This window comes from Strigops habroptila, chromosome Z (assembly GCF_004027225.2).
Source record: "Strigops habroptila isolate Jane chromosome Z, bStrHab1.2.pri, whole genome shotgun sequence".
Taxonomy (NCBI): Eukaryota; Metazoa; Chordata; class Aves; order Psittaciformes; family Psittacidae; genus Strigops; species Strigops habroptila.
In genome coordinates this window covers 54,177,188-54,198,366 of record NC_044302.2, presented here as the reverse complement: position 1 = coordinate 54,198,366, position 21,179 = coordinate 54,177,188, and the positions used below count along the sequence as shown (strand labels likewise).

The window sequence follows — 21,179 nt, the reverse complement described above, 5'->3', positions numbered from 1 at the left end:
AGGACTTGTAGGACTGATATGTAAAACAGCTATTTGTCTCAACCATTGCCCTCCATGAGCTATGAACTGTAGCCGGTGTGGTAAGATCGTTCACCCCTCAGAAAGAGACTTTATTGCTCTCTGAAACAACTTGTGGATTCGGCTCTGTTGATTCAGCTGCGCGTTCTTGCACAGCAAGGAGGCTAGGATGTTTCAGTTCTGATAAGCAGACTGGAGTGTCCTTGCACAGGGAGGAAGCTAGGATGTTTCAGTTCTGACAAGTGGACAGGAACATCTTTGCAAGAAACAAAAAGCAGACGGGAACGTCCTTGCAGGAACAAACTGTATGGTCAGCAGATAAAAAACCTGCTGAAATATGCAATTCACGGATGCAGCCCATGGCTGGTTGCAGTTGCTGCACAATGCTGGGGCAACGGCTGTCTGATCGGCATCCGGACGCAATATGGTATAAAGGACCGCACGACCACTGGCTAGTTGGAAGACTTCTCCCACCGATCTGGATGACAGGATGCCGTATGACTCCGTGGTGGTAACTTAACTATTTGACTTGCTCTCTCGCTCGCTCGCTCTCTCTGCAAATCTATCAGTATACTGCTTCTATCCTTTTTTTTTCCTACTCTTCCTCTTTTCCTTTTTCTCTTCTATTTTATTGTTTACAATAGTTTTAGGTAATAAATTGCATTATTTGGACATTTGACCTTGTTTATGTCTTAATTTCACCCCTTGAGATCTGAATCTTGTTTGTACGGTCCACTGGGATGTGACAGGACTACCGAAAAAGAGGTCTGCTTCTATCCAGTGCCTGAAAAGCAACAAGTGAAGGAAAACATGGGCCCACCGGGTATTAAAAGGGGGCTACACAGTAGAACTTCTACCTAGAAATGGTTTCCATAAGTTGATTAGGCTGAAATTTTATACTTGTTTTTTCCCTCTGCTGCTCATTTAGACTGGACCTACACCACAAATTTTTACAAAAGAAAAAGTTTGGTTCCTAACCAGAGGCAGACCTAGTAGGATGGACACCCTCAGTCCTGTCTGACCTAACTGGTGAAGCAACCAGGTACTACAATGGCATGTTTCAATCCAGCACTCAACAAGTAAACAAGATATACACGTGCATTCTGAAACTGAAGAAAATGAACAACATCATCAGCCTACCGCACAGACTCTATATGACTTGTTAATAGTGAAGAGATGGGAATTCATAGACCCAAGAAATTAGAGACCAAGACTGCCTGAGTGACAACATTAATCCATTAAACTGGAAAAAAAAGAAAAAGAACGACAAAAAAAGAACACAGCAGTAGTGGCAAACCACTATAAAACATACCTTCATCCATTTAAACTTACTCCCACACTTTACTTTCATTCATGGATCATTGCTTTTTTGTACAGCTTTATTCATCTTGTGTTGATGTGGGTGCCTACCACCTCTGCTGTAAAAAGAAAAAAAAAGAAAAAAAAAAAAAAAGAAACTAAACTAACCTGGAGAGCTGTAAAGAAATTTCCAATCTGTTAAAACTACTCAGGGAGAGGATTTTTGTTACTAAAACCACAGTCGACTAAACCGTTCATTCAAGTTTCATTTGTGTTAGGTATAAACACTTAATAAACTAGCTCTTTTAAAGAATAAGACTACATTAGCTGCTTCTGCCAAACATATATCACATCTTAACTAGTAAAACTTTAATTTAACTCAGAACATCCCATCACCATTACCATTAAGTTTTAAACTGACTGCCTTTTGACTTTATTAGCATTTAGTAGTTCTTTCAATTTATCCTTTCTTCACCTACTTAGAAGAGTCCCAAATGGATCTGCTTTGCTATAAAGCAGTCATTCAGAGTCACAGAAAGCCTCCGTTTCCAACTGTAACAGCGTTTGCTTAGAGTGAGCAGTCCTCAACTTCAAAGCCCTGCCTCAAACCTATACACGCCACCCTAGACTAGACGTACTTGGTTTTAACCCTTCCTAGATCATAGAATCATAGAATGGTTAGGGTTGGAAAGGACCTTAAGATCATCTAGTTCCAACCCCCCTGCCATAGGCAGGGACACCTTGCCCTAAACCATGTGGTCCAAGGCTCTGTCCAACCTGGCCTTGGACACCGCCAGGGACGGAGCATCCACAACCTCTCTGGGAAACCCATTCCAGTGCCTCACCACCCTCACTGTAAAGAGCTTCTTCCTTATATCTAATCTAAACTTCCCCTGTTTAAGTTAGAAACCATTACCCCTTGTCCTATCACTACAGTCCCTAAGGAAGAGTCCTTCCCCAGCATCCTTATAGGCACCCTTCAGATACTGGAAGGCTGCTATGAGGTCTCCACGCAGCCTTCTCTTCTCCAGGCTGAACAGCCCCAACTCTCTCAGCCTGTCTTCATACGGGAGGTGCTCCAGCCCTCTTATCATCCTCGTGGCCCTCCTCTGGACTCGCTCCAACAGCTCCATGTCCTTTTTATGTTGAGGACACCAGAACTGTACGCAGTACTCCAAGTGAGGTCTCACAAGAGCAGAGCAGAGGGGCAGGATCACCTCCTTTGACCTGCTGGTCATGATGACCATATTGTTTTCCTTACTCTCTGCTTTCTTAACCAAGCGCTTTGGTGAAGTTTTCTGGTACCACACAGTTTCGTGTTAGACAAGAGCAAAACATAAAAAAGCCACCATTGCCTATGCCAAACTCAAGGCTGCATCTCTCCTACATGCCACCAGGTTTTCGTTACAGCTATAAGAAAAGCATGCAGAGATAGGGATTTTGACCAAAGCAAAGAGAGAAGGTGTACCACTTCCACCTCAGCTCACACCACCTGTTATGGACAGCAGCTTTTAATGCCTGCTATGGCTCCCAGAGCTTCTCTGAGAGTTTTTTGGCTCTTCTCACCATTCAAATGCCAAACGGGCACTGAAAACAGATTTTTTCATACCTAAGGATATAGCAGCATGTAACACAGGTCACTGAAAAGAGGATCCAGTGGCAGTTTTAGATTTACAACTTGCATTAATTCATTTACTTAGCAAAAGTTGAGTTCTGCAAAAGTTGACATCTCTTCCAAGAAAGGCCACAGCGCTGGCAGGAGCAGACTGCTTGTATGCTGTGAAGAATGAGTTGTTTGTTTCATATTAGTTGCAGGACTGGTGCCAGTTTCCAGACACAGGCATGATCTAAGCTGCCTAAGTAGTACAGGTACACATGAAATTTAACAGACATACATTTACTACTTCTCACTGAAACTGAAAAGCTCTGAAGCAGCATTAACACTGGAAATAATCTTTACATTTATGCAAGCCTTGTTTTCATGCGAACATATTTTCCAACCTATCAAAGAAACTCTTCTAGAAGTCTGTATTTTACTGCAGATATTTCAAAGAAATTGCCTCAAGCTGTCACATTAAAAAGTACTGGCATTCTCTCCTAGCATTTTTATATATATATATACTTATATACATACATATGTATGTCTGTGTACGCATGCACATGTCTTCAAGCTTTAGTTCCTGAAACAATTAATTGGAGTCTCCCACTTCAATTCTTTATGAATTAAAGCATTAATAAACAGTACACACAGGACTCTTCCCACCCCCACCCCCCCCAATTAAGTATGAAGTCATAGCATGAAAAGATCTGCACTACACGGTCAACATACTTCAACCAGAAACATCAACCCTACCAGCACACTCCAGTATTCATTCAGTATTTGTCCTGGCTACAATGGCTGTAGGGCAAAACTGGAAACTACTGCATGTTTATCTTCCACAGATGTTCAGGTTTGGATTCAAGGAACTGACTTTAAAAAGAAAGTCCAGTGTTCAAAGACAGTCTCTTGAGCTCCTTTGAGGATTTCTGATAATCTACGTGTTTATTTGCAGTACTTTCACAATGAACATCAAAAAAACAAACTGGCAAATCACAAACTGCAAAGTTGAAACACCAGAAGGCAACTTTCCTCTAAGATACACTGAATTGCTTCCTTTAGTTGGAATGAAAGCCCTCAACAATTAACATAATCTGTGATTAAGTTCTTTACGAGATGAAATGTTTCTTCTTCACTAATCATTTGCCTGCTAGGAGGTACAAGTAGACTTGGAACAATGGCTACCATTTTCCACATGTGATGTGCTCAAACAATACAGCACATTCCCTCTTCTACTACCTCATCTGCAATTGCTGTGGAAGTCCCTGCACTACACAGGAACAGTCCCTTCACACAGGAAAAGGCAATTTTTATACTGCAACATCATGCTTAGGACAGCACAGTTTTCCAATAGCAACAGGATTATACATGCCAGTCAGAAGCTCAACAGGTGAAAATGGCCAAAGATTACACTGACCTAGTAGTACTAACCAATTGCAAAATGGTGATGAATTCACATTGTGATAAAGCCTTAAAAATGGTAAATGTAATCCTGAGCTGCAGTAGTGAAGCTGAACATTGAGCGGCACTGTAGAAGTTACAGATCAGTTCCCATAGATAGTACCATACCTAATTCATATCACACATTAAAAAAAAAAGAAGAAAATATGAGAGGCTGAGGCAAATGAAAGGAAAGGTGATTAAGAGCACAAGAGGAACAGAAAGCATGGATTCTTGTACCTCGCCAAATATAAGGCACTTATCGATATGGATGAAAGAGATGAAACAAGAGCTTTCTAAAGTAAATAATAACAACTCATAGAAGAACAAATGGCTGCATATTTGCCTCAAACAAGTTAAAATCACAAGTTAGAAGCATAAGTAACTGCAATGGCAGCTGCATTTTTGTAACAGTATTCCAGTGTTACTCACGGGTTAAGTAGAAAACCCCAATACTTTAGATGGAGCTCATTACATTTATAAAAGGAAAGTGTGGAAGGTATCTTAAACATCTCCTTAGAATATGTGAATGAATGGAAACATCAACCTGTTAAATACAATAGTGTTGTTGGTTTATTATCTGTACTGATGAACAGATGCCAAAAACTCTACTGGACGTCTCTCATTACTATGTATTTATTCTCATTGAATAACACATAAAATTTTTCTTGAAACTGTTAAAAAAAATAACAGAGAAACACTGTATGATTCTATCCTTGTACTAGTCATTAAAGCTTCTCTTCCCATATAAGTGAAGTACTTAATCCAGCAACTCTTTTTGTTACCTACCTATATGATCCTAATGGATGTGATATGAATGAAAAGTTACTTCATTAGCACAAGTTAGTATCTAGTGCGCAGAGAAAGACTTTGACCAAGCTGATTAGTATAATTATGGCTAAACAGAAATAACTAAATAAAAATCAAGAAAGAAAAGTACAAATGCCTTCCTCCCCAAACCCAGGGCATCGCAGTTCAAGTTTGAAAGAACACAAAGTGTACCTACGTTGAAGGCAACATGGGTATTAAAACTGGTAAAATCATCAGCTATTTTATTTCCACTGGCCACTCCACAGATTTATGGCAGATACTTCAAATAAATCTTTTCAATGACCATTTCCAAGGAAAACACTAGGTCTCCAAAGGATGTTTAGCAATGGAAAATTTAATATTATTTACCAAAATTATGAGTCTAGTACTAAACTAAACATTTCTACTAGTGACACTAAAGTTCTTTAAACTGAGATTAGCAGGAAGCTCCTGCATTTCTGGACTCACCTGCAGGAATGCTACTACTGAAGCACATTTTCAGATACCAAGATAGGTATCGTCAATGTTGAAAATACAAAAAACAGCTGCTCTCTAATCAAGTCAATAACTAACCTACACTCAGGAACATTTTTTAACACGGTTGTTCCGAGGGGCTCAGTTAGATTTTTACCCTTCCGAATTAATGAACTTTTATCAGTATTTTATCAACAGCATACACAGCTAATGCAAATCCTATTCAGATCTGTGTGGGAGCCCAAGTGCTTTCACATTGCTCAATGTACTAGCACAACACAGTCAGTAGGTGAATACTTTAGAAGTTACCCAGCATGTCTTAATAGAAAGCAAACAACATTGTAACACTGGATACTCACATGCAGGTGAGGGTCCTACAATCCCAGGTAGATCTAGGCACAACAATTGTTATAATGATAATCAGTCTCTAGAAACAGCTGGGAACAAGCTAAATAATGTAAGTTTAATGGTCATTATGATTATCCAGTGCTTAAAGTGAGGCAAAAAGACAAATGGCAATACACTGCATTATTCTTAAAAATATAAATACAGACACATATATACATATCTAAACACACTGATACAGAGAGATAAGCACCACATCCTATTTCAAGGCAAAAAGTCATGAAAGTTTTACTTGTGAGGGTGCAACTCCCAGTCATGAGCAGCTGATTGGTAGTATCTGCCTTCTAACACACCAAACTCAAAGGTATGTTAGTCTGTTACTCCAACCTACCTACTTCCAGTATTTCCCTCTCCTGCTGCTAGCATTATGTGAAGCTAAAACAACAAAGCCACTGCTGTTCAGAACCTTTTTCCAATGAAGAATCAGGAAGCTCAGGCTGGACTGAGCTAGTTAATAAGCATACTGAACAAACAAGAGCAGCCCTTACTCATTCAAAGCTCTCTGCCCCATAAAGACCATATGTCTCTTACATCTCTCTCCCATGACAGAGTTGTCACCTTCAAGCATACATTCCAGCAGCACAGTGTGGATAAAAATTCAAGAACACAGCCTGAAGGCAGGTTTATTCTTGGATTTAGTACAGTAAAAACTGAGGCTAACATTTGGAAGAGGGAAGTGAGCACCAACTTATCATGGCCAGGATGAAAGAATGCTCAATGCATAGTTTTGGTACAGAATTCCTTCTTGAAGGTACAAATAATACTAATTAATTTTTTCGCAAAGATGTAACAGACACGCTCTAGAACTCTAAGCAAACCTGAAGCATCAAATGCCACAAAAGAAATATACATACTTACATGACCATCTTGGATACATTAATACTGCATTTCTCAATATTACTACAGCCAAATATTAAGACAGTTTTCACTGTTTGACAATATTTTCTACTACAGTTAACTACCCTCAGTTAGGTGCAATTATTTCCACACAACACATGAAGAAAACTATATTCAATGACAAAAATTTAGAGTAGAAGGAAAGAAGAATCCAAAATACCAACACCTGCTTTCATTCGTTCCAGATCAAAATTATACCTATCAATTTATTTAAAACAAAAATTAAAAGTATCAATAGCACATAACAAAATTGTTTCATTTGCTGAGTTAAGCACTTTCCTAAAAGCTTTGTTATCAGCCACCTCTGTTCTACTTAAATTCCCTGACTTCTGGAATCGAGACTCTTGCATTGAGACTCAAAAAATTTTGCCCAAAACTGATAAAAAATGACAGAAAAAGTCACTGTGATTTATCACGATCAACAACAGGAACTGTGCAATCCTGGCAAGATAAGAGCTGGTCTGTAAGATAGCCCTCTTTGCTGATGAAAAGTTATTATAGTAATAGCTGCAGCTGCAGTCAGTAGCTGAAAGAAAAAGCCTTCACGGAAACCCAAAAAAGCTATGTTAAATACAAGCTGGAAGCCAAAATACACATACATACAGACGAGAAGGATACAGACATGACTACGAAGAGAAATGAAGAACAATCTGAAAGCTAAAATCTTAAGCTTTACAGTAGACTGTAATAAATACCTAGAAGCAAAGCTTAAATGCTCCAAAATACCTTCACTTATGCCCCTGGGAGTTTGGTTATCAACTAGGCACAACTTTTAAATACATGCATACATACATACAAATGCACATTTCCATGCACAGAGATTTACCACGCATACCTCGTGTAGTCATTAAGGCCACTTTCACTGCACTGCAGCCACGTATACAAGTAAAGAAATGTTGCATTTCTTTACTGCATCTGCTTTCATGCCATGAGGAGCTCATTCACACATACTGCACTCAGAAAAAGTCTCATGAACAAACACCTCCCTGACACCAGCAAATGCAGAGTCAAAAGGTGCATTGTCCCCAATGATTAAATTATCATCCTTCAGATATTAATTTACCCTTGAATGGTTGTAAAAAATAAAAAAAAAAAAAAGGAAAAAACAAGCAAAAAGTTTAGGGACTCAAATGCACTTTAGAGCAATCTTGAGAATACAAAACCATTCAAACTATCAAGTGCACAAAAAAACAAGGCACTAAATGACAATCCTATCCTCAAATTATTAAAAGGAATACTTCTAAGTTTCTGAATCAAATATTTTGTCGCAAACTAAAAATGAAAAAACAAATGAACGAACAAGCTGTCCAGTCAGTATCTCAGGTTTTTATCTTCAGTATTGTAATTGCCTGGTTAAACCAGCACATTCCAGAGAGACTTAATTTTAGGCACTATTTTGTTTTTTTTTAAGAGTTCAGAAATACGGTTTACTAAAGGTAAAACTTCAACCAATGTGGAAAATTACTGTGGAATATGTGTCTTGAAAGCACTAAATAAAAAATAACGACAATCAAACCTGTACACATGAAAGAAAAATTTATTCTAGAATACCTAAGAAAGACAAAATTTTGAAAATAAAGATAATTCTGGGAATATCTATAGAAACTAATGCTTCCCATGTTGTCTGGTTTGCTTGATTTTAAGGTAAAGTACAGAAAACTGTTTCAGGGTAAAAAGTAAAAACATCAGGGTTTCATTGTGCTGCGTTTCAAGGGTTCACTTAAAACACTGAATCCACTGTTGACCCTAAAGCTGGCAAGTTCTTCATCTGTAGATCTTTCTTAAAATCAAGCTCATTCCTTGTCTAATGTGATAGGCACTGTCAAGAGTGATGATGTGATGGTTTTAATGAGATGACTCTTAGAACAGTTGTGCAACAATTGCATTGTCTCATGTTGAATGCTATTTTTAAACACAGTTGAACAGATAGCCTTCTGCACTAGACTTCTATGGAAATATCACCTCCAATATACCAATTGCACAGAAGTCTTAAGAAAACATTTCCAATAAAATGACAGCAAAACATGAGAAAAAAGTTGAACTGAGCTTAGGTTTAAATTTCCATAGATAATGAGACATGGTTCAGGATACCCATATGCAGAACTAAGGATACATTTTTAATCAATTAAGAACTTATCCTAATGCTTTTCTTTTGCTTGTCTGTGGGATGCTTTGGTAATTCAAACAAGCTTATTCTTAAAGAGGAAAACCTTTGAAATATTTGTGTTAAGAACGTACAAACATTCAAAACAGACTAGAAACCTGTTAGCTAGCCCACATAGTCTTGCACATAAATAGCTGCTGGCATCTTAGAAGAAAACACATTAAAAGGAAGGTGTATCCATGCTTTCTTCACATCATGGACATTAAAACACACTCCCAGAGTCCTCAAGCACTTTGGTTATCTCAGCACCAGGAGTCAGAATTGCATAGCTGTTAAACTCCAAAAAGGCGTAAGCAGGATTTCCTCTTGGGTCACAGCAGGAAAGATAGAACACACAACCTGCAAAGCTAACTCTCAACCAGGCTGAAAAACAGCCCTCTTGGCTCCACAGCTAAAATGCCATCATACAATGCACCATAGCTGTGGGCTTGCATGCACTGGCACGCACCTCCATGGTAGCTGTGGAAATACCATCTGAATCCTCCAAAATAAAGACCCCTCAAAAAGGTATCTCCAACTCTTCCACTGATTTCTATTCTATTTATATAACTATCTAATGAAGCTGCACAAAACCAACAGACTAAGTGGAGGTGGGTACCGCTGCTTCAAGACTATCATTCCAGTACCCAAATGAGCAAAATACCATCTTATCGTTATCAAAAACAAAACACATCTCTAATGCTTCTGTTTGTTGTGGTGTTCAACTCAAAGTTGAGTTGTGATCCATGAACATCTTCACCAAAGAGAGAGAGACAAAGCCTTGAATAAAATTAAAATGCATTCATAAGGAAAACTGACATTAAAAAGGAAACGATAAAGTATTTTTAGAGGAAGTCAGAAGATGGCTTACAAAGGTTCCAGCACCTCTGGAGATAGTCACAACACTAGCACACTGCAAAGGGAACCTTTCTGAGCATGCGTTTTTATCCACATAGGCATTTTCCCAAGATATTTTCTGTAATATTTAGTGCAGGAATAATTGAGCAACCTGGTCTATTGGAATGTGCCCCTGCCCATGGCATGGGGTTTGGAACTAAGGTCCCTTCCTTAAGGTCCCTTCCTTAATAGAATATTAACAAAATCCAAGATATTAGACAGCTGTATTATTAAAAAATGTTATAGTAATGAGACTGTATTCTATGGTTGTCATAGAACTTTGTAAAAGAAAAATAAAAACAACAAAAGGAATCAGGATACAATCATTAACGTGGATTTCTTGTATGTACAAAGTAAAATATTTTCTTTCAATATCAACATACACCTTACCAAAAGTTCAAAAGTATATAGTGTGCTTTATATGAACGTAGTTTTTAAGTTTAAAATGAATGTAGCTGGCATTGGACTTGATGATCTTTATGGTTCCCACCTAATGAGATATTCTATAAGCCTATGACATTTTCTCCCACAGAAAGGCAAAAAAGGCTAGAAAAAGAAATGCTTTACAAACTTAACATTAGAATAAATGTCCCAAATACACTGATGACTGCTCTTCAAATCCTTTAATACTGCTGGTTTTCATTTTCTGAAGAAAAACCTTCTCTGATAGCTAGTATTTATACCCTGACAATGTTTGGTTTCTGTTTGAATTGTTATAGCCACTTAATTCATGCACGGCATTTTATTTGGTTCTCCTGTGGAATTACACTATTTGATTTGTTATAAACTTACGCTACAAATTACAATATGGTCTTCAGAAACATCATTAAAAAAAAAAAAAAAAAAAAGGCAGGGATCAGGGCAGGGAATAAAGCAATAGGCCTTTTTTTTTTTTCAAATTGTCCTCTATAGTCAAGTCTCTTGTAAACAGCAAAGTGAGGAACAATACAGCATTTCATTTTTTTAATTATTATTTTTCTTTCCAAGAAATAAACAAGCATGAGTCACTAGCATCAAGCTAATCTCTTCATTCATTTAAAGAAAAATATATCAAGGCTTCAAAATTAATGGAAGAGAGAGTGCTAGATTGAAATATGGATTCTGAAAGCACAAAAGCAAAAGGCCCTTTTTAATCTCCACTGTTACTGATTTGGGGAAGCAGAAGTTGTTAACACCTCACAAAACCAAAAAAGATTTTTACAGAGATATTTTAGACAAATTTGTCAGGTTTATTACACTTAATCATTACAGAATCCTCAAAACTGAAGGATAAATTAACATATAGTTGAAAAATATATCTGAACAAGGATGGATCTTCTGTAGAAAAAGAATGATCAATCAAAACTACAATGCTTCTAGCAAATAATTCCACACAGAATACTAGAACCATCAAAAGGTTTGGATTGGAAGGGACCTTAAAGACCATCTAGTTCCAAACCCCCTGCCATGGGCAGCGAGAACTTCCATTACACCAGGTTGCTCAAAGTCCCATGCTGGCTTGAACACTGCCAGGGATGGGGAAGCCACTAATTCTCTGGGCAGCCTGTGCCAGTGCTTCACCACCCTCACAGTAAAGAACTTCTTCCCAATATCTAATCTTAACCTACCCTCTTTCAGCTTAAAGCCATTCCTTCTTGTCCTGTCACTACACGTGCTTGTAAGAAGTCCCTCTCTGGCTTTCTCATAGGCCCCCTTTAGGTACTGGAAGGCTGATCATTATTCTAAGGTCTTCACAGAGCCTTTCCTCCAGGCTGAACAAGCCCAACTCTCTCAGCCTGTCTTCATAGGAGAGGTGCTCCAGCCCTCTGATCATCTTTGTGGCCTCCTCAGGACTCATCCAAACAGGTCTACATCCCTCTTGTGTTGGGGCCCTAGAGCTGAACACAGTACTGCAGGTGGGTCTCACTACAGGAGAGTAGAGGGGCTCAATCACCTCTCTCAACCTGCTCGTCATGCTCCTTTTGATGCAGCCCAGTATACAATTGGCTTTCTGGGCTGCGAGCGCACACTGCCGGCTCACGTTCACTTTCTTGTCAAGCAACACTCCCAAATCCTTCTCCACAGGGCTGCTCTCAATACAGTCTCTGTCCAGCCTGTATTTGTGCTTGGGATTGCCTTAACCCAGGTGCAAGACCTTGCACTGGGCGTTGTTGAACTTCATGATGTTCACGCTGGCCCACCTCTCAAGCCTGTCAAGGCTCCTCTAGATGGCATCCATGTAGCAAGGAAATGTACTAGATTTAGGCTGCAGTTCAACTGTTGCTTCCAGCTAGTTTGAATGCAAGCTATTGCCAAGAAGAGCAGTTTGACACTGTCCTGCCCCTTCATTCCTGGCTGAACATGACCACCTCTTCTTTCTCCTGATGATCATGCTCAGCAGAGCTTTGCTACGAGTACTCATTCAACTGAAGAAAACAATTTTGGACTGGGTAGGGTTTCAAGTGGATCCCACCCCTGCTTCAGCTCACCACAGGGCTGCACATGTCCTGCAGAAAAGGATAGCAACTGAAAGGAGCAGCCACCCTTCAGTGAAAGCCCACACTTGTGTCAGCTTAGAGGAACTGTCAAATTGCAGACTGAGGGCAGGTTTTTGTCTCCTCCATTCCGCACAAATGCACTAAACCCCCTGTTATAAGATTCACTCTGTTAGCAATTCAATGACTAATTCTTTAAAGCGGAGGAGCTCCATCAGCAGAGAGAGAAGACGACTCATCACCTCAGCTGTAAGTCATTTGGTACGTGAGAGACCTAGCTTTTAGCCCTGGCTTCAAATCTGACAGAAAAAGAATTAACTCTAGAAGGAGGCCCAAAATATAAGAGCAGCTCATGGCAGGCTTGTACCCTTCTTCTTTTTTTATTCATTCTGACAAAAAAAAAAAAGTCAAAGCTGTAACACTCTCCTTGCCAGCAAGTATATTATGCATATAAGCTAGCTTAAGACTGCAGAATAAACCCTGAAAGGCAGCCAGTCTTACCTACACCAGTTAAGCCACCCAGCAAAGATTAAGCATTTCAGGTTTTTTCTTGAATTCTGATTTATCATTCTCATCAAAAAGAGACTTTCCAATGCAGTTCTTAGAAATCAAGTAAAAAACGATGCAACAGTAATTCAACTCCTCTAGTGCTTTTCTACTTTTATGAATTTCAATGGAGTTGTATACAGTTTTTATTAGTCTACAGCAACACATGCTAAACACAAATTATGCATCTTCTCAAAAGCAATTAAGTTCATAAAAAACTTGCAGCTCAACAGGACTCGATTTAATACATACAACAAGAGGACTTCAGGACAAAAGTGCAACTGGCTATGCAAAAAGTCCTGGCCCCACTCTTAGGTTTTGCACACGTGTATTTGAGGGAACAATTCACCTCCTAGCACACAAAGAGTATTGCTTATCTATGGCAGGAATGGAACTGCAACAGTTCCAGTGCTCTAGGGAAAGTCACCCTTGTCACCCACTAATTCACCAACCTCCAACAGGCCATTCTGTTCAGGTGCAGCATCAGACTGCTTGAAACTACCAGCTGCACAACGCAAACTATGCCATAGCATGAATGCATCTTCTCATTCTCTTGGGACACCCTATTTTGCTCTTTCCTGCTCACACAGCTTTAATGCTGGGATAGCATCCTAAGCAGCTTTGTCTTAATCATCTGCATCTTGTGGATCATCTCCTGTAGCAGCAACGGAGTTGAAGATTCTTCTGACAGAGGCAAATACTGGTCGGAAATGTAGCAGTTGCTATTGCAACGCCAACACGTTTTTTTCTTTTTTTTATTCGTTATTATATAGAACTAGGGCCTTCAAGAGCCACCGACAGTCAAGACTGGTGTCACTCTATTCCAGATTCCATAAAAATACACTTTTTTCAAAATGTTCATGTTTTGAGACCCCAATCCTACCACAAAAAGTTGAGCTTCTGGGCAGTCATATAACTCAGCCTCTGAAAGTGAAGTAAACATATTTTTTCACTCTATCTCATGCTCAGTGTCTGGAGCCAAAATTTTACTGATACTCAACATCAATTATAACCATGGTGATAATGTTTTCTATTATCAGTTTTCTTCCCTTCCCCAGGTGTCTTCCCAAGAAGACAAATCCAAAAAACAAACCAAAAACTCCCTCCAAGATACAACTGTCAAGGAATAATCATAATTCTGCTATCTGATACAGATCAGCAGGCGCCATATGCCCATAAGGATTTGAAAACAACCTTGTACAAACATAGCCCAAACACATCAGAGTGTAAGATTAAGCTGCCAATGTAGCACATGGTTTGGAAGTCTGATTAAGAACCACTAGTTCTACATTGCTATCCATCTGCCCAACAAATGCCTTCCTTGCTCTACCAATGCAACGGGTGTATTACTTTACACTGGCATATACAAAATTTATTGAAATAGTCTCTAAAAGCACCTTTGTATTGTGAAGTAATGGATAAGATTTCCTCCTTTAAGATTTCCACCTAGTTAGTATCAACTATTAAATATTTACTTTCTTTCACCTGTTTACATGCACTGTCACCTACCAAACTCATTTTTAAAATGGCCACCTTTACCCAGGCCATTCACAGAAACACTAATCCACCAAATTAATCATTTTTCCTGTCTTTTTGTCATTAATAGCATATAACCTCTGTCAGTGGCCCACTGAAATGATTTTTCCTTCTTAACGAGGTAGTGTCACAAGGGCAAGCATATATTAATATTAAAGAACAGGTCAAAATAACTAAAATCATATTAATCATATTAGCTATCACCCTTTACCCTTTCTGGCAGTTGCATGTTTGGTCTATTTTTACCTATGTGCCAGTAGCCACAATATTTCCAGAGAAAAAGGCCTGAATTTTAGCTATGGCATTGCAAAAAACTTTTCTGGGTACTGCAACATATCCTTACTACTTTAGAAAATTCTATTACTGAATGAAGTAATTTGCTCCTAAAATGACTTCAGCATAGGGAGATGTGGTACACTGCTTGTGTCTATGATACACTTCTAACACTGTTTTTCTTAGTGCAGAACAGTGTTAAAAAGTATTAAGGACTCATACAGTGTAAGAAATTCCATTTCTGTAAAAGAAAAAAAACCAAAACACAACCGCTACTTCTGCTTTTGCCAGTAATGAACGCCAATAAAATATGTCTGGGTAATCAAGAAAATACAATTCATCTTCAAATACCACAAAATAGTTTAATAACCTGCGATAAACAGATATGCTGCATGCTTACCCAAAACCAAGTTTTTCAACAGATCCAACCTGAACAGCATAAGTCAAATGAAGCAGCATCCTGTCAAGGATTGTATGTAGAAACCTTCAAGGTAGTGCTTTAGCAACTTTTAGCATGACAATACTTACAAGATGGCCGCAGCAATTGTCACCAATGAAAATTGAAGGCAACTAGAAATAAATACACTTCCAGCAACATGTCGTGAATGTTTTCCTCTCTTTTTTCGTTACAGTCTGCAGTTTAATGCATTAAAACACAATTACCACGGAAAGAGATTGCAGATACAGCTACTTATGCTGCAAGATATAAAACTCTGTAAACAAACAGCACACTGCAACTTACAAAGTCACTTACCTCATACGACCAAACACACTGAGTTCCTCCAAACCTTCTGACACACCTGCCCACCTCCACGTCCTCATGAGTGGTGTACATTTCTCGAAGGCATTCACCTATATGTGGCACCATCCTCCTGAGAACCTCACGGCTGAAGATCATTCCTGGCCCTCCCATGCAGAAATTCTCTCCAGGCTCTAACCCGAGCTTTCCGAGTTCTTCAATGTTACCCAGACCAGTCTGTCCCAAATACAGAGGTTTACTGCTGTTCAGTGAGCGAAGAAACTCCTCCAGTTTTTCACCTGAAAAAGAGAAAAGATGACCAATATTTCTCTGCTTAGTCTGCCGACTCTTTTCCTCTACCTCAAGCTTTTTTAGAAATGTAACAAGCACCTGGGACTGTCACAGTAAATGGCTTTAAAAGCAGTAACCTATACCTAACGGAAAATACCCTGGACAAGTTTACCTTTCACAGACTTTTTTTTTTTTTTTTTTTAAATTAATCAACATAGCAATGACATTTTCAATCAGCCAAAGGCCAGAATATGATCAAACCTTAATTTTGTCAGTAAACAGTGTTCTGTTCAATCGATACTGATGGAAAGCACTCCCTTGCTATTTTAGAACTCTCTCTCACCCTCTGGGACAATTTGCCAATATAGTTCCAGGCTGGGGAAGAAGGGGATGGAAGGGAAAGTGACAACTATTATTTTAATATGATTTTTTAAAAGACCAGAGCAAATCTAAATTAACTGAGATAAATGTGTTTGATTACAGAGTAATTGTCAGAACAGGCTCTTTCCAATGTACTTCCAGTGCCACAATGACTACACACTTTTCCTGAAAATCCCTTACCTATTTGTTTTAAGACATTGTGATTTCATATTTACTTGAAAGTAAAAGTTTCCATATAGGTTTAACTTGGAACGTTGGAACCAATTAAAAGATAGGTCATTACAACTCCGAAATGAAAGAAAACACTGACAACTTTTATGTCTGCAACCGGGTATTTACACATACCTATATATGTGCGTGTGCAAGTATTTCACAGATGAATGACAGTTGACAAGCGAACAGCCCATTAAATGACTGAAACACAATTAAGTGACAAGTACAGAAGTATACAGCTGCCTCTGGTTAACTTTCAACAGTGCTTTCAACAATGTAAGCACGCTCACAGCCCAGGCATGTGTTTGCAACTTCAGCTTCATTCTTTGCTAGAGCAGGACACTGCACTAATAACAGCAGCAGCAAGCATAGACCAAAAGGAAGCTGGTTACAGAACATGGTACATTCTAACGGTGCTATTAAAACTCGCACGGAAATAGGTCCAGTGCTTTTCCAGAGCCACACGCTGCAAAGTAGAACAGCAACTCTACAAGTAGCCTTCAGAGTTTGCTCAGTGCCAGTAAGCCAGCGGAGAACTTTAGTGCTGAAAACGTAATTTCCGAGCAGCACCGAACCAAACCGCGGAGGGGGCTGCCCTGCTGGAGCGGGACGCGGCGGGACGGCGGTGCGAGGCAGGACTGCCGACCGCAGCGGGGCGCAGGGCCGGCATCGCCCGCCGCTCCCTGCCCATGCCCAGCACCGCCGGGCCGGGCCGGACTCTCGCCTCCGGCCTCGGGAGCACCGCACCCGGAGGGGCCGCGAAGGTAGCGAGCGCGGCGGCCGCAGCCGCGGCACCCCGCGCCCAGACCGGGACCGCTACGCGTGGCCGCTGCGCTACAGCGCGCCGCCTCCGCTCTACAACCCCCCCGGCCTCGCGAGGGCACCTCGGGGTTCCCACTGGGACTTCAGCGGCGGGACGGCACCACAAGCCCCGCGCCCGGGAGCTGGAGGCAAAAGCCGCCGAGGCAGCGGTGGGTCCAAGTATCCCTTGCGTGTCGTCCCTGACCCCCGGGCGGGAACGACTGTCTCCACCCTCCGTCGGACTCTGCCGGGCACCCAGGCCTCCGGTTCCCTCCCTCCCGCCCGCCGGCGGGGCGCGCCAGTCACCTTTAATGTAGACGTCGTCGTCCGCCCGCATGAACCACTCGTACTTGTCCAGGTAGTGGTCGTGCATGTACTTGATCATCATGAAGGACTTCTTCTGCGGCGGATAGGAGTCGTCCACGCCGGGTAGGGCGACGACTGGCAGCTGGGGCAGCTCGGGGGGCGCGGCGGAACCCTGGCTGGAGAAGAACTCCACGCGGCCCGGCACCGAGCGCGCCCACGTCCGCTGCGCGGCCACTGCCCGGCTGCCCAGGTACTTCTGGGCCGTCATGACCCCCACGTAGAGGAAGTTGCGGGGCTTGGCACAGCCAGGGGAGCCTCCCCAGTCCCCGCTCCCGTTGTGGCTGCCACCGGGCCGGCTACCCCGCTTCTCGCCGCCTTCCTCGTCCTCCTCCGGCTCTCCTTCCCCACCAGCGGCGGGGCTGGAAACCGCTCCGTCCGCCGCCGGCGGCAGCTCCCAGGGGCTCTTGAAACTCGTGCCGCCCAGCACGGCCGCTGCCTCCGGCGGCGCCGGCTGCCCGCCCGCCGCGCCCCCGGCCGCCCCCGGCCCCGCCGAGCGGCCGTAGTAGGAGCAGAGGCTGGAGCTGCGTCTCTTCTTTTCGGTCAGCTCGGCCACTTTGGGGGCGATGAGCCAGGAGGCGGCGGTGAAGCCCAGCACCAGCCCCAGCACCACGCTCAGCCAGGGTCTCCGGGACCGCGCTGCCATGGCGCGGGCGGGGCTGCTCCTGGAGAGCCGCTGCCGCTGCCTCCCGCTGGAGGCGACCCCCGTCCCGCGGTGGCCTCGGGCGCGGCGGCTCCCAGCGCGGCTCCTTGCCCCGCCTCGGCGGCCCGGGCGGCTAAGCGGCGCCCGAGTCAAACTTCTGCGGGCAGGAGGGCGGCGGCGAAGACGGCGGAGCTCTAGCGGCGGCCCTCCGCTCTGCTGATACCTTGTCACCGCGGTGGCTGGTCCCTCCCCGCCCCTCCCACCGCTCAGCGTCCACACGGCAGCGCCCGCGCCGCTCTCACTGTTCCACCGGCTTCCTCCGCGGCTTCCGAGCGCCTCACCCCGGAGGGCTACGCCGCCGGCATCCGAGCTGCACCGGGGAACTGACAGCCGCCGCCGCCGCCGCTCCGGAAGGAAACGATTTTTTTAGGTGCTGCTCGAGGTTCCCCCTCGCCGCCGCCTCGCCACCCGGCCCGGCTCCAGCGCCCTCCGGCGCCACCTCCATTGGCCGGGGCCGGGCTCCCGCCGGTCGGTGGGTCGAGGGTATGCCCAGCCGCGCCGCTCAGATCCGGGCGCTCACCGGGCGCAACGGGATCAGTGCGACCTAATCCCGTTGGAAGCTCCCCGAAGCCGGGGACGCGTCTTCGGCCGCAGCTTCACATCGCCCGAGGGCGCCCACAGAACGCCGGGTAGGACAGTCCTGCCCTGGTTTCTCATCCGAAGGGTGGTCATGTACAGGCAGGTCGGGGATGCAGTCACAGGAGGAGGGAAGCCGGCTGCTCGGCCGCTGCTCTACCCTATGCTCTCCGGCCCGAACAGTTGACAACTTTCCAGCCAAGAACTGTAGCTCTTCCTGACCATGTCTTTTCCTGTGCCATGGATTCCTACAGCCTGAGGATGATACTGTTATTGTTACTGTTATCATCCTCATTATTATCATCATTGTTATCATTATTGTTGTTGTTATTGTCATAATCGTCATCATCACAAGCTCCAAGATGCTGGAGGATTGCCTCCTCATCCTCCTTACCTCAGGGTGACTGCACTGTCCACAGTCCAGGATGACTGACAACAGGAATTAAACATCCAGGCCTCTCTGCCTAAACGAATAGCTTTATTTCCAAAGTTTAAGATCTCCCTCCCATGCTCCATATTTATTTGCATCCCTAATTTACTTATGCAAGATGTTCATCTCCCACAAAAGCCCAAAACTGTTCCTCACACCCATTTGTCGTTTCACTGAAATACATCCAAGTTACTGAAGATCCAGTAGTGTATGCTTAGTTATTTGTCAGCAAAACCAAACGTTTTTGTAGCTAAGTCTGTGGGATTGTCTATCACTTCTTGTGACTTTACCAATTGTCAGACACATATGCCAAGGTGAGAGGAGGAGTAGGGAAGCTGGTATTGTATGGTGCTAACAAAGGTAAGGTAATACTGAGAGAAGAATTTCAAGCCTTTTTCCAAAAAGACAGAAATTACTTTGCCCACCTAACAAAGAAAAAAGCCTATTCTGCATAGTCTTTAGCTATGAATAAGTCATTTATTGAAGTAACTTTTGTTTTTCCCTTGTGCCTCTGCCACATGCAGTGGGCAGGATGTGTGCTCTTTGTGGTTTTAAGATGCACAAGCATCAGGCTCAGGAAACATACTCTCTAGCTTCCCCAGGGCTGAGCACCCTTTCCAAAGCAGCCCATCATTAATTTCCTCTCTACGTGCCCTCAGGCTTCAGCATTTGTAATGCCAAGCAGCAAGGCACTAGGTACCAGGCACACATACGTATTCACTCCAGCTGTCACCACTAAAAACAACAGCCTAAACTATATGTCCTGGCAGATAAATGCCACCCAAGATGTTCTGAGAGCAACAATGTGGCAGATCCTGGGTCTGCTTTCACCAAGCTACTAACAGGCAACAAGCTAAGTGGGAGGGACGTCCTTCAGAAAGCATTTACCACAGCATTAGGAATTATCAGTATTATGAGTGTCTCAGCTTTCCACGAGTCTTCCGCTTTAAAATGCTATCAATCTCCCACTCTCCCTGCCCCGCTCCTTGCAAACAGTTGGGGGCTTTTGGGTCCCAGCAAGTCATGCACAGTACAACCTCCAGTAGTAAGGACTCCTTTAGACCTATACAACCTCATCATCACAGTCTCCTAAATCTTCAGACAACTTACTGCTATGGGGTTGCAGAGGTACAGTGTTTGACTCTAAGCTACTCCCATTGCCTATGCTCACACTGAAATGTCTCCAGTCACTGTTGGCTGTGCCGACTGCTCAGGTCTGACAGTGCTTGTTTTTGTCATGAAAAGAGATGGAGGACCTGTGAGAGGCGACTATAAAGCCCTTTACATACTTCCAAGAGGAAGATGGACCTTAAGGTGTTGTGTGTTATCAAGGTAGTTTATTACCTTGATAACACACAGATACCTTGATACAGAATTGAGTATGAGGATATTTAGAGCAGAAGTGTTACAGCTGTGTATTCTTTTTTAGTTCAATGCTATACCAGAATTCCGATACACCGTGGGGAAATCTATTGGAGGTTTGTGGGGTTTTATGGACAGATCAAGACACTGACTAGAGCACTTTTATAGGAGCAACGGTGGCATCTAGTGGTCAATACTACCAGTCCTGTACCTGTGTTCAGTAAAGGATGCTGAATGCTTTTCCAATTAAAATTTTGTTTTGCTTTTCCAATTGAAATAGATACTTGATATAATAACTTGCTAAGCTGGGTATCGTGAGTTCATGTCTACATGGCTTGTTACATGTTATAAAGTATTGGATAAAAATATTACACCAATATCACACTGATTGTGTTTGGAGGGGAGAGGCTAGGGACACGTGATAGCTTTGAAAACTTGAAAGATAATTTTGCAATAAAAAATTTATTGGAAATTAGAAAATCTGCCTTGTGACCACTGTACCATGTGTTTT

The 21,179-nt window shown here is 42.6% G+C and overlaps 1 protein-coding gene across 1 annotated transcript in view; it reads right to left on the bottom strand.

Annotated features, from left to right (window-relative positions):
* CHSY3 (chondroitin sulfate synthase 3) overlaps positions 1-18,243 on the bottom strand; it is a 147,260-nt gene extending 129,017 nt beyond the window's left edge. Inside the window, exons 1-2 of the mRNA XM_030470496.1 lie at positions 17,541-18,243; positions 15,564-15,847 (exon numbers count right to left, since the gene is read on the bottom strand). Of these exons, the coding sequence (XP_030326356.1) occupies positions 15,564-15,847; positions 17,541-18,243 (987 nt within the window). The remainder of the gene's footprint in view (positions 1-15,563; positions 15,848-17,540) is intronic.
* Between the last annotated feature and the right edge of the window lie 2,936 nt (positions 18,244-21,179).